The sequence below is a fragment of the Nyctereutes procyonoides genome, unplaced genomic scaffold (genome assembly GCF_905146905.1).
Source record: "Nyctereutes procyonoides isolate TBG_1078 unplaced genomic scaffold, NYPRO_anot_genome, whole genome shotgun sequence".
Lineage (NCBI taxonomy): Eukaryota > Metazoa > Chordata > Mammalia > Carnivora > Canidae > Nyctereutes > Nyctereutes procyonoides.
This window is the reverse complement of record NW_026575117.1, coordinates 161,947-175,157: the sequence shown is the minus strand read 5'-3', so window position 1 is coordinate 175,157 and position 13,211 is coordinate 161,947. Positions and strand designations below refer to the sequence as shown.

Below are 13,211 nucleotides of genomic sequence, written 5' to 3'. Positions count from 1 at the left end.
AGTGTCCAGACCCCACTCCGCGCTCCTGGACACGGCGAAGGCCAGAGCCTGGCTCCGCACCCGCATCCACGTCCGGGAGCTTCTCACGTTCCTGGCCTTTGTCCCCAGTATCCCGGCGCCACCGCTTGGCACAGACGCGAGGATACAGCCCGGACGCCGCACCACGGCCTCCACCCTCCATCGTCTCCCCGCCCTCACCGACCTGGGCCTCCCCCGCAGCCGCTTCGGCACCAGACGGCACCAAACACCCGGAGACCGCGAGGCAGGGCAGGAGCACCGCTCTCTAAATGCATCCGGACGGGGAAGGCTGCCCTCCGCGCCCCTGACCCCAACGTGTTGAACGTGCGGCCCAGGTAAGTCTGCACCGCAAGACGCCAACTCGCTACACGGTGCTGCGAAGCCTGGTTACAAGGGAGACACCCGGACAGAGGGCCGGAAAGCCCAGGCTCTCTCTCCAGTGTCGACATGAACGGCCAGTGTGACCCCGAGAAGCTACATCATTACGTGGAGGCCCATTTCCGCCTCTAAATAATGAGTCGCTTCAACTAGATAACTCTGGTCCCTTCACACCGAAATCAAGGATCCTGCACTGTTCAGTGAACGCTGGCTTTACGACACCCCAGAGAGCACAATTCACTAAAAGAACCTCTGTGTAACTCCCACAAAGGGTTTGCTCACAAACTAACAGTGCAAACAATATTAAATAAAAAATATTTTAACCACTCAAGAAAGCAAACCTGGGTGGCTCAGCGGTGAGCATCTGCCTTCAGCCCAGGTCATGACCCCGGGGTCCTGGGATCGAGTCCGACGTCGAGCTCCCTGCATGGAGCCTGCTTCTCCCTCTGCCTGGGTCTCTGCCTCTCTCTCTCTCTCTCTCTCTCTCTGTCTGTCTGTCTCTGTCTCTTATGAATAAATAAAATCTTAAAAAAAATGCAAACTGTGTATGTACTTCCATAAGAACATTATAATTACCTATTTATGACTTATATGCCAATCATAACTACAATGGTCATTTTATTGAAGCAGCATGACTAAAAATCTCACATTATTTTATGTTTGGCTCAGTTCGAATTGTTACAGATCTTGAAAATACTAAAATTAATTTTAAAACAATGTGGTAAGTGTTGAATGGCTATTGGGAACCTGGCTCTATTTCCACCTCAGCCATTCAGTTTCCAGGTTAAGTTGCTTCACTTACAAAATTAAGAAGTACCCCCAGAGCTGTAGGGTTGACTCACTCGTTAAATGGGTCTTCATCAAGCCTGTGCCGTGTGCCGGGCAGACACTGCACTGTTCCAGGGCTACAGCTGCGGGGAGGACACCAGGCCCCCCACCGCTGGGATGGCACAGGGCACACACCTACAGTTCTGCACACCGCATTCTTTTTTTTTTTTTTTTTTTTTAGATTTTATTTATTTATTCATGGGAGATGCACAGAGAGAGGCAGAGACACAGGCCGAGGGAGAAGCAGACTCCCTGCAGGGAGCCCAAGCAAGAATCGATCCCGGGACCCTGGGGTCACCTGAGCTGAAGGCAGACGCTCGCCCGCTGAGCCCCCCAGGAGCCCCTCCACACTGTTTTCTTTCTTTTTTTTTAATTTTTTATTTATTTATGATAGTCACACAGAGAGAGAGAGAGAGAGAGAGAGAGGCAGAGACACAGGCAGAGGGAGAAGCAGGCTCCATGCACCGGGAGCCCGACGTGGGACTCGATCCCGGGTCTCCAGGATCGCGCCCTGGGCCAAAGGCAGGTGCCAAACCGCTGCGCCACCCAGGGATACCTCCACACTGTTTTCTAATTCAAACTGGCCCTCTCTAGAATTGGACTTGACTCAGTTAAATTTAATATATTTCTGTTAAAAGACTCGTGTCATTTTTTACCAATATTCTGCTGTGTTGTTTTTGTTGTTGTTTGAGAGAGCGCAAGTACGCGATTGGGGGGTGGGGGCTGAGACAGTCCTGGGCAGGCTCCACGCCCAGCACCAGGCCCCCCCACCCCCGGGCTCAGCCTCACAACCCCGAGATCACGACCTGAGCCAGAATCAAGAGCCTCGTGCCCAACCGACTGAGCCACCAGCTGCCCGTCTGCGATTCTTGAAAACTGAAAAGAAAGTAAGTGCTTACTTCAATTGGCAGAGAGACTTGATTGCTGCAAAGTTACAGGAAAGGGTGACCCAAGTTACTTCACATCCACGCGTATCATTTAGCTCATGAAATGAAAACGTACCTGCAGCTTCATGTGCTTGAGCTTTGTCTCACTCAGAAACACACGAAACAGAGGAAGTGCAACCCGGCCCCAGGCACCTCTCAGGCCCCGTCCTCCTGTGAGAGAAGGGGGTGAAGCCAAAGCTGTGGCTCACAGAGCGGAGGGCATGCCTGAGAGCGAGGGCGCCAACAGCCTGGAGAGACCCCTGCTGCCCCTCTGCTCCCCCCACTTTAACCTCCCCCAAGTATTCCTGAAACAACAATTTTTGGGATTTCAGCTTTGTAAGTTTACACAGACACAGAAATCCAGGGGCACTGGGGGGCTCAGTGGACTGAACGTCCGACTCCTGGTTTCCATTCAGGTTGTGATCTCAGGGCCATGAGATCGAGTCCTGCGACAGGCTCCCCATTCCGCGTGGCGCCGCCTTCTCCCCCTCTGCCTCCCCCCGCTCGCATGCACGCTCTTTCTCACTCTCTCAAATTAAGAAAACAAACCCAAGAAACCTTACTTCCAAAATCTAATCTTAGAAAACACTCTGTAAAGTACTTAATTTTTCTTTAAATAAGGAGGACTTTAACATAAGTTTTTAAGTGTCTTGACTTGTTACTTTTAAAAGATGCAGACTCCTGGCACTCCCTCCATTTAAGCAGGAGGACAAAGTATTTCTGTAAAGGGTCACAGAGACCCTGTTGGAAGAAAACTTCTTTAAAACAAAAAATAATCAATTCCCAGCCAGCTCTAGGAAGAACCTTCCCAAACACAAAGCTAACCCCCTTGTTTCCTTCCTGGTTTCTGCTAGGATGACTCACTAGAAATCACGCGCGTGCTGTCCTGAAGTTACAATGCATATGTGATGTTTAATATCCTTCCGGTAAACAGAAAAAGCAAACACAGAAAAGGATAAAGGAGTTTTTCAAACAAGTTTCTAGGGATAAAATAAGAGTCCGCGAGCAAGGAGTTGTTGGTTTTAATTATATCAAGAGAAAAATAGACATCTCCTGAGGTTTAAGAAAAAAAATCCACTTTGAGAGAGAACATGATTAACGGCTGTCCTAAACTGTAAATCTACAACCTTCGAGGGCATAGGTGAATGAAACCCTACTGTTTTCCCCCAGATTACTCACAGTTAATACAACTGGCAAGGAGTCTGAAGGTTGTCAGGAATTTCTAATCACTTGCTCCCAAGTTATCTTCAAGCATTCTTTCTCATAGCAGCTTAATAACAAGCAGCAGGGACATGGAAATTCCTTCTGTCTGACAGCGGGGGTGTAAGAACAGAATTCAGATGAAGAACTTCTTTCAAGTCGCCAGAGCTGACAAATGTGAAAAATGTGCCAGACTCTGCAAGCTACAATTTCTGTAATTAGAAAAATGGAAACCTTTTCAATGGTGCTGCCCAAACCTGAGGGGTTTTTTTTTCAGACAAATGAACAGTAATTTTATTTTTATGTATGACTTTCTCTTACTGGAAAATGACTATTCCTATTGATTAATTTCTCTGGATTTGAGCTTTAAATGGCAAAAAACAAGAGCACTTGAGGTGCCTGGGTGGTGCAGCCAGTTAAGCTGGTTTCAGCTCAGGTCATGATCTCTGGGTGGTGAGACACAGCCCCGTGCTGCGCGCAGCCCACGGCTCACGGTCAACTGCACATTCTATATCCCTCTCCCCCTGCCCTTCCCACTTGTGCTCACTCTAACTAAATAAGTCTTAAAGATAAAAATAAACAAATTAAAAAAAAAAACAGGAATCATTACATGGATATATATGAACCTATTATATGGAATCATATCTCATCTAGTTTGAAGATAAAATACGAAGATAAGGGGATCCCTGGGTGGCACAGCAGTTTAGCACCTTCCTTTGGCCCAGGGCATGATCCTAGAGTCCCGGGATCGAGTCCTGCATCGGGCTCCCGGCATGGAGCCTGCTTCTCCCTCTGCCTGTGTCTCTGCCTCTCTCTCTCTCTCTATCATAAATAAGTAAATAAATAAATAAATAAATAAATAAATAAATAAATAAATCTTTAAAAAAAAATAGGAAGATATTAGAGAGGAAAGGACTACACGTTCAACAAAATTTTATTTAACATCGCCTCTCGCCAGATATTGGTCACAGCTGTGAAGATACATATGGAGAGGACACCACAACTATTATATTTACTCACTGGTTCACCCAAATCCTGAAGCCGTGGATTTGCACCCAGGACCAAGGCTTGGACATGGTGGCAGGGGCTCCAACAGCAGCACGAAGCGAGGCTCCTCCCTGTGGGGTCCCAAGCATGACAACACTGGAGTGAATCCTGGGCGGCTAGATGGGAAGGGGGTGCTGTGGACAGCCCTCTGGGCATGGATGGGCACACTCACGCACAGACACGTATTCCCTGGCTCAGCCTGAGAGCCTGACATGAACAGGGTCTAGAGCTAACAGCGTATTAGTACCCGCATGCACACCAAACACCCAGATCTTGCTTGTAAAATACCGTTCTCCACACAGAGCAATCAAGGCAGAGTCTAGGGCTGTGCCAAAGAAGGCGCATGAAGACCTTGGAACATCTTGTTTCACCAGAAAGCAAGAATTTCTCAAAAAATTGCGGAGACCTACCCAGGCCAGGGGAGCAGTGAGTAGGTAAGGACTCCCGGAGACCAGTGCTGGCAGAACTCCGGCATCAAAACAATTAATGACGGTGATGAATATAATTCCTCGAATAAAGTAAGAATCTGTGAGCTTGAACTAATAATAGGAGTTTTAAAAATGAAGACAGGGAAGCTCTTTCTTGACCAATAAATATGGGACGGAGGAGGATGGAGGCTACAGCCATCGAGTGAAAGTTTGCTGAGGAACAAGATATTTACAGTCTCGAAGCATCTCCCCACAAATTACGTATTAGTCACAAAGGGAAAACAGTGACTTTACAGTGGAGAAACCAGGCGACACGGCCTAACCGACTGGGAGAGCGTGGCATCTGTACTCCTATCGTGTACCTGCCAGCGTGAGTTCCGGGGAGGGCACGACACCCCGTCCCCTTTCCTGCCTGAACTAGCAAACCTCACTCTCACCAGGACACAGTAGACAAACCCAAGCTGAGGCTATCCGACAAAATAGTTGACCCCTGCTCTTCAAAATACGCTGATTAAGATCAAGAAAGTAAAGGACTCAAGAGCCGCCCTACATTTCACTAAAGGAGGACACGAACTTACGTGGAGCGTGTGGCCTGGGCCGGACGGTGGACAGGAGAGCAGCAGCGGTACAACCTGGGCTGCAGGGTAGCCCACGGCGCTGATCACGGTCACGAACGGCGCCCGGCACGCTGGAAGGGGACCCAGGAGTCTCCGGGGCTCCCAGTTCGAAATTAGGTCCAAAATAAAAATTATAGGGGCCTCTGGGGGGCTGAACGGGTGGGCATCTGCCTTCAGCTCGGGGTGGTGATCTCGGGGTCCTGGGATCGAGTCCCGCATGGGGCTCCCTGCCCCGTGGGGAGGCTGCTCCTCCCTCCGTCCCTCTCCCTCCCCGTCTCTCTCTCTCTGTCTCCCATGAAGAAATAAGTAAAATCTTTTTAAAAATCATTAAAATCTCTTTAAAAATCTAGCTGTATTCTGTTGACCTTTAAACTATGAAAACATTTGGCATCCTGGATAAACGTGTGAGGACCGGGGTCCCGGCCACTGCACTCAGGCCGGCACTGTGAGCCAGGGCTCGTCGGGGTCACAGGCCTGCGGGGCCTGTCTGCACGTGCTGCACGGGGAGTCCTGTCACACGGGCGCCCCGTCAGTCCCGGGGAGTCTGTCCTGTGCACGCAGCCGTCCGGGGCGTCCGACGGGAGTTCTCCTCCCCGGGATCGTCGCGGCTGTGTGCTCAGTCTCTGAAAAATCCAGCGTGGTGATGAAGTCAGGGCGGCTCCCCAAGCGTTAGTGACTCGAGTGCATTTAGTCAGGGGTCCTTTGGGGGTGTCCACGCCCGCCTCTTGCTCTCTCGACTTCCAGCGAACACCTGCGGGCCCCTGCTCCCCAAACGTCGCCCAGTCCTGTCACCTATAGGCCCTGGTCGTCACCCTACTGTTCTTTCCAAGTTCACGCACCACAGGATGATTCGCCTGATGCTTATCAACAACACTTGGTATTAGGAAAGCCACACATCCTGAGTTCTCTGCTAACATTATCCTAATATAGATCATGTTACAACAAAAATATTTTTAAAGCAAAGATTCTGCTTCTCAAGAGGTAGATTTATTTATTTTTAGGAATGTTTATAGTAGATCTTCTCGTTATAGTAGATAGTTTATAGTAGTTTATATAGGTTTTCCCTTCTACTATAGCAAGGAAATGTTCACGTCCTTCACAGTATGTTTTCCTTGTGAGGCATTGTGGCCGCATTAAAAGAGAGTGGTAATAAGATGACTTTAGGGGCGCCTGGTTGGCTCAGTCAGTAGAGCATATGGCTCTTGACCTTCGGGGTGTGAGTTCAAGCCCCACATTGGCTGTACGGATTACTTAAAAAAATAGAATCTTAAAAAAAAAAGATAATTTTATATTTTGTTTTTCTGAAAGGCTGAGCAACCCTTTCAAGCTGGGGATGTCCTCAAAGGTAGGACATGGATCTATGTTCTGTTCATCTCTGTTCAATGTGTGACATTTATGGTCTTTACTGTCAACCGAATGGCTACATTCATGAGTGGATTAACTGTAGTGCTTTGTTTGTTTCTGACTTTTAAGTTTTATTTATTTATTTTTTGAAGATTTTATTTATTCATGAGAGACACACAGAGAGAGGCAGAGACACAGGCAGAGGGAGGAGCAGGCTCCATGGGGGGAGCCCGACGTGGGACTCGATCCTAGGACCCTGGGGTCACAACCTGAGCCGAAGGCAGATGCTTAACTAACTGAGCCACCCAGGGGCCTTATTTATTTTTATTTTGAGAGAGAGAGAGAACGAGAGAGCTCACACACGGGCACAAGTAGGGGGAGGGAGAGAGAGGGCGAGAATCCCAAGCCAAATCCACACTGAGTACAGAGCCCAACATGGGGCTCACTCTCACGACCCCGAGATCGTGACCTGAGCTAAAACCAAGAGTCAGATGCTTAAAAGGCTGAGTCACCCCGCACCCCCCAGAACACAGCTGGATTTTAAAAAAGGGGAGAGGACAAAAAAAGATCTATAAGATAAACATAGATAGGCAAGTAGGTAGGCAGGTGGATCATTCTTAATCAATATATACTGTACCATTTGCTGAGCACCAAGTATGCCCGAGGCACTCTGTTTCTACCAGACCGTTGACCCTCTTTTATGCCGTTGTGTTTCTTTACAGATAAAAAGACTAAGATTCAGAGATCTTACACCACTGGCTTAAAGTCCCAGAGCCAGCTGAGACAAAGCCAAAACTGCCTAATTCCAAATTCCACGTTTTTTTATCCTACACACACCGTTTTTAAGTATCCATTAATACAGTTTAAAACATGAGATCAATACACCCTGATCTGATTTTAAGAGAATGTTAAGTGGCGAGAACATTTTGAATGTTTCCCAAAGTTCTATTATTTTTACAACAAGACTTGTAATAAACATTAAAACGTGCTATCCATTCAATTCAACATTCTGTCCCCAAACTGCAAGTGGCATCAGTTGATACCATGTGGTAAGAAAGAGCTTCTTCCTATGACACCAGCTTTAAAAAGTTAGGGGAAAATCCCTAACAGCACTCTTTTTCTCAAAGGCCCAGGCGCCCACCGGCCCTGCACCACTGGGAGTGTAGGTGCAAGCTCACACCCGCAGCAAAGCCCAGGCGGGCATCCGGGCAGGGAAGGCCCCCCTCCAGGCGCCGGAATCTCGGGCATGTCCTCTCTGCCTTCTCATGGGAAAAGGCAAACACTGCCTTTGGGTTCAGAAAAAGAAAATTAAAACCAGTGAGCAGCCATACCTGAATTAGTAATGAATGACAGCAACACAGCCGGGAATTATTAGCTTCATCTGGCCCGGAAGGAGTGTCAGAGCAGGAATTTCTGGCTGCAACTTTGCTATTTGCTGAGAATTTTGAAAATAAGGTACTGATCCCCTCGGAGTGGAATGCGCCTATGCGGATCACAGGGACGCGCTGGCAGCTGCAGCCAGGGGTCTGATGAGATCTCAAAACGGACTGCACGTCGGAGTAAGGTTTGCAATGTTTCCATTTGAACTCAATAAAAAATAAATGACAGTCATGGCACACAAAATATTCACACCCTGGAGCTGCCAAGCTAAATAATTTAGTATCTTTTTGTACAGAAAAGTCTTTTCCCCCCAGGACCTATTTTTCAAAATATTAAATGTTCTGTTAGCTCAGCCTCCTGAAGCCAGCTGCATTCTGTTTTTGAAACTGGAGAGTGATGGTCTGCCTCTCCCGTAATTGGGGAAAAATACCAGTCGCATTAGGTAGGAAGCATTCAAATCACATTCCCTTACAGCGTATAAATGACGATATTCTTAGCATTACACACAACCTGGAAGAGTCCATAGATCTTCAAGAGGCGGGGAGTAAAGGTCTTCTGAGATTTAAAAAGGAAGCATTTCGCACTCAAAATTAAGCTAGTTCATTCTTTACATTTTGTTCCATTGAGCATGGAAAGCACTCGGCAATAAAGCAAGGTTAATGGCGAAACTCTGACCGGCCTGGCGTCAGTAACGAAGATTTGGCCAACAGAGGCAGCCCGTGCCGGGCACCCACCTGCCGGCACCTAGTGGCCACCTGCACGTGCCAGTCTTGCAAAGGGTGAGACTCAGGGTTGGCTAAAACCTGCTGCTTTCCCAAGAGTCCAGAGTGTCCGATACTTCTGTATATATTGTTAGGAAGGGTGACACAGCTTTTCCTTTAGTTAGAAAACTGAAGAAATGGCATCTGAGAGGCCTTTCCGACGACCAAGAATGCCGCAAGGCACCCTCCGCCGCGGGTCTCCCTTACCTCGCCTCCAGCGCCGAAGCCAACCGTTAGCTCCTTTCCCCTCCTTTCCGTGGAACAGCAGAGGACAGTGGAGGTGAGCAGGTCCTGGGGCTCCTGGTCCCGACGGGGCTCTTTGGGGGCTGCGGTGCTCGCCCTAACGCAGGAAGGGCGGGGACAAAGAAGCCAGAATTTGTCCACTGCTGTTGAGTTGTTTGTTTGGCCTTGTGGCAGCTCCCGAGTTAAGGGAGTGCGACGGGCAGAGGCCCCCCCACCCCGTGTCTGCAAACCTCCCCCACAGCCCCCGCCCCGAGGGTCCCCCGGGGGCCCCCCTGCCCCCCAGACAAATCTGCAAATGCTGTACACTGGACCGCCTCCGTCCCCCAGGACAGACAGGGCCGTTGGGGCACTGCAGCAGCCACTGTCCTGCTCCCCAGACTGCGCTCACTGGAAGAGCTCGGCGCCCATCTGTCCCCCAGGGCTCAGCTCTCGTGTAAGCACAGCGTCAGCCGCACCCGCATCCGCACCCGCACCCGCACCCCCGGAGGGGAAGCAAAGCAAAACGGTGAGCTGAGCACCTAGGCGCGACCGCGGCTCCTCTTCCGAGGAGCGACAGGGAAGGCGCCGGAGCCCACGCCTCAGCCCCCGAGGGGCCCAGACACAGCCGTGCTGGGCACCGGGGGTGGGGAGAGGGGCGCGGGCCTGCACCTGCCCGGCGGGGCGCCCGCCGCCTCCTTTCTCCGCCGCACAAACCATGGCCTGACACCGGCCTGACACGGCCTTCATCACTAAGACGCAGAAGACACGTTCACCCTCGAGGCTAGAGAGGGGCTCCACGTGAACACGGGGGCATCCCAAGGCAGAAACTGCCCTCGGCCGGGGCCTGTTCACCCCGACTGTACGTAGCACACATGCACACGCACACGCATGCACACACGCACGCACACACACCAGGACCTCCGTGCCCGCTCACCATCACACCCACGCCGGCCCTGTGACGACGCTCTGCTGGCTCAGCCCCGCACTCTGAGCCACGGTCGATCATCAACATTTTTTAAAAAGTGGGAGTGAGGGGTTTGCGTTGGTTACTTAGATTTGATGACATCCCAGGAGAATTAAGACCCTCAGAAATGGGCATTTTGTTTTTGAGGCCAGAGTTATCAGTGCAGAGACGAACGCAGCAGCCAATTCCAAGGAGAACGTTTCTGCTCTAGCCCCTGACACCCGCCAGGTGCGGAGGCCCTGGCACCGCGGGAGGCGCGACTCCCCAGGCTATCAAGACGATTCACGGGAATGAGGATTCTAGTCCAGAAAATAACTTGGGCTCCTTGACCAACTAGAAAAAAAAAAACTATAGTTAAAAGTCTACATTACTGTTTTGTTATACTTGACCTGCCCACCTTCAAAGCCTTACAAGAAACCCCAGATGCCATCAATCTGACATTTTTTTCTAATGAATTTATAACTGATTCCAAAAACAATGTTCTTCCACTGGACAGTCAGCCTCAAAAACACTGAATGCCTTTGTTTCTGAGTTGGAAAAAATACAATTAACATGAGAATTCCTACGTTGTTTTAAATGGAGCCGACCGTTGGTTAGAAATATTTGAAATATGGAAAATAACTATAGACTGCATGTTACAAGCCTAAGCGCACTACGGTTTTTAAAAGCAAAGCTGTTACCCTCCCATGCTGAGGCACGCACAGGAATGTAATAATTAATGAATTGCTGGGGGACAGTCAAGTCCCTTTAGACTGCTATGGAGCAGTTCCGTCCCCCCTGAGGGCCGCCCTGCTGCAGACAGTTCCCCCGACACCCGAAGGGCAGATGGAAGCCGCCCAATGAGTCATCTGGGAGCGAGGACATTGTCAACCCAGAGAACCCAGGAAACCCTCTGAAACTGGAAGAACTATGGAAGCTTCTCCACACAGCCTTGTGTACGATTCCAGGGTGGTGCGGCCCTTGGAAGGCACCCCAGGATCAGGCCAGATCCGGGCCAGGTCCCCCGAAGGAAGAGCAAAGCACAGCCCCCGGCCTGTCAAAGGACAGGAACTGGGAAGCCTAGAATCCAGCCTCGGGGTAAAGTGGGAAACAGAAGAGGGAGAGAGGGAAACTGAGCGGGTGGGACTGAAGGGGGGAAGACAAGAACATGGAGAGGGAGGAGGAGGGGGGAGGGGGAGGAAGGGGAGGAGGAGGAGGAGGGAGGGAAGAAGGGGGAGGGGGGTCACTTGAGGCCGCCGCCTGCTGCTCGGGTGCACAGGACCCACCGCGTGTCTCTCCTGGATGCGCCCAGGCCGCTCCCACCAGCACACGGGACATGCATCTTGCCCACGTCCCGAAGGCACGGAAAGGGGCGGGGACCGTGGCAGAGTTTCCTGGGGAACAAGCCAGCCTCCACCCTGCTCAGCAGGGCCGTCATCCCCACCCTCCTGTCCTCACTCCTCCTGGGGTGATGCTCTAATGTCACTGGCCCTAGAGTACAGGCTCTTCCCGAGGATGCAGGGTCCCCGCTACGCTGTGGTCAGGACGGGCAGGTCAGGGCTTCCTCTGCCTCCAGCTGCGCGGAGGTGTGATGCACAGGTAACCTCTGTGTCACGACGTTCGCTCCAACCCAACTGGTACTTCTTTCTGGCCTTTTAATTTTTGAAAATTTCATAATTCCACTTGATAAAATGCTCCGTATGTGTTAGGTATAATAAAACATGTACTAGAAACAAGACCTGTGACTGCGCACACACAGGGAGCCCTTGCCACCAGGCGGCCCCAGGATCCAGCCCGGCGGCTGCTGCCGGTAGTGTCACTTCCCACAGCACCGTCCTGGGCCAGCTGCTGCCCAAGGCTTGGGGCTGGTGTCAGCTGACCTTGAAAAGTCGATGTCATACAGACGCGGTCACCAGTCTCACACCGTGGTGGGGCAGACGGCCCTTTCTGCACGCGAACCAGGGTTACAGGGAACGCCACTCTCCCACCCCAGTTTCAGTAACTGGCATTTCTCACATGGTTACCAAACAAAAAACCGGAATGGGGGTTTCACAGCTGGCGGTGTACCCTCAATACCGTGTTTCTCGTTTACAAGAGAATGGCTCAAAAATCATCCTGTCATAGGTGTGGAACATACAGAGAACAGACTCTTAGGATTTTAAAATGCATTATTTTGATCTTAAACACAAATTACTTATGTGATTTTAGTCACAGAACTAGAAGCAGCAGAGGAAATATTGAGGAAGGTACAGAAATGGCCATCATTCTGCTAATATGTGGGTTATACGCATTCGCTATTCAGGATTGAACATGGACTATATGGAGTTGATGTTTTTAAAAGCAGAAAATATACTAAAGAAGCATTCCCGAGGGGATCCCTGGGTGGCGCAGTGGTTTGGCGCCTGCCTTTGGCCCAGGGCGCGATCCTGGAGACCCGGGATCGAGTCCCACGTCGGGCTCCCGGTGCATGGAGCCTGCTTCTCCCTCTGCCTGCGTCTCTGCCTCTCTCTCTCTCTCTCTCTCTCTCTCTCTCTGTGATGACTATAATAAATAAATAAATAAATAAATAAATTAATTAATTAATTAATTAATTAATTAAAAAAAAAAAAGAAGCATTCCCGAAATGTGCCTTTTTGCCTTCTCCGAGATTGGCATTGCATAGGGATTTGGGTGTGGGGGGAGACACGTAAGTACTCCCGAGATGCAGTTCGTGGGAAGCTGGCCCAAAACAGTATTTAAGGGGCGCCTGGGTGGCTCAATGGAGCGTCGGCCTCTTGGTTTCAGCTCAGGTCGTGATCTCAGGGTGGCTGGATCGGCCCGTGCTAGGCTCTGCGCTCAGCAGAGAGTCGGCTCGAGACCCTCTCTTCCTCTGCCCCGCCCACCATGCTCGCACGCTCACTCATGCGTGCTAGTTCACTCTTGCAAATAAATAAATCTTTTTTTAAAAAAACACTATTTAGGTATTCTTACCTTCCCATCCTTTGTTTAGGGAAATGGCTCAGCGCAGTTCCGAAATAAATATTTCCGTATCAGGGCAGCCTGGGGGTGCTCAGCGGTTTAGCACCACCTTCAGCCCAGGGCCTGATCCTGGAGTCCCAGGATCGAGTCCCACATTGGGC

The 13,211-nt window shown here is 50.4% G+C and overlaps 1 protein-coding gene across 5 annotated transcripts in view; it reads right to left on the bottom strand.

Moving 5' to 3' along the window:
* DISP1 (dispatched RND transporter family member 1) overlaps positions 1 to 13,211 on the bottom strand; it is a 165,436-nt gene that overhangs the window by 96,586 nt on the left and 55,639 nt on the right. For 2 of the 5 annotated variants that reach the window (XM_055334014.1, XM_055334015.1), the window contains one exon: positions 9,135 to 9,267. The exons of 1 other annotated variant lie outside the window; for it this stretch is intronic. Coding sequence is in view for 1 of the 4 variants with exons in the window: in XM_055334006.1 (XP_055189981.1) it covers positions 9,135 to 9,267; positions 10,084 to 10,161 (211 nt within the window). In the remaining 3 variants the exon portion in view is untranslated. Of the gene's footprint in view, positions 1 to 3,329; positions 3,563 to 4,370; positions 4,469 to 8,117; positions 8,373 to 9,134; positions 9,268 to 10,083; positions 10,363 to 13,211 lie in introns of those variants that run through there. 2 more of the 5 variants (XM_055334009.1, XM_055334006.1) reach the window with 2 other exon arrangements.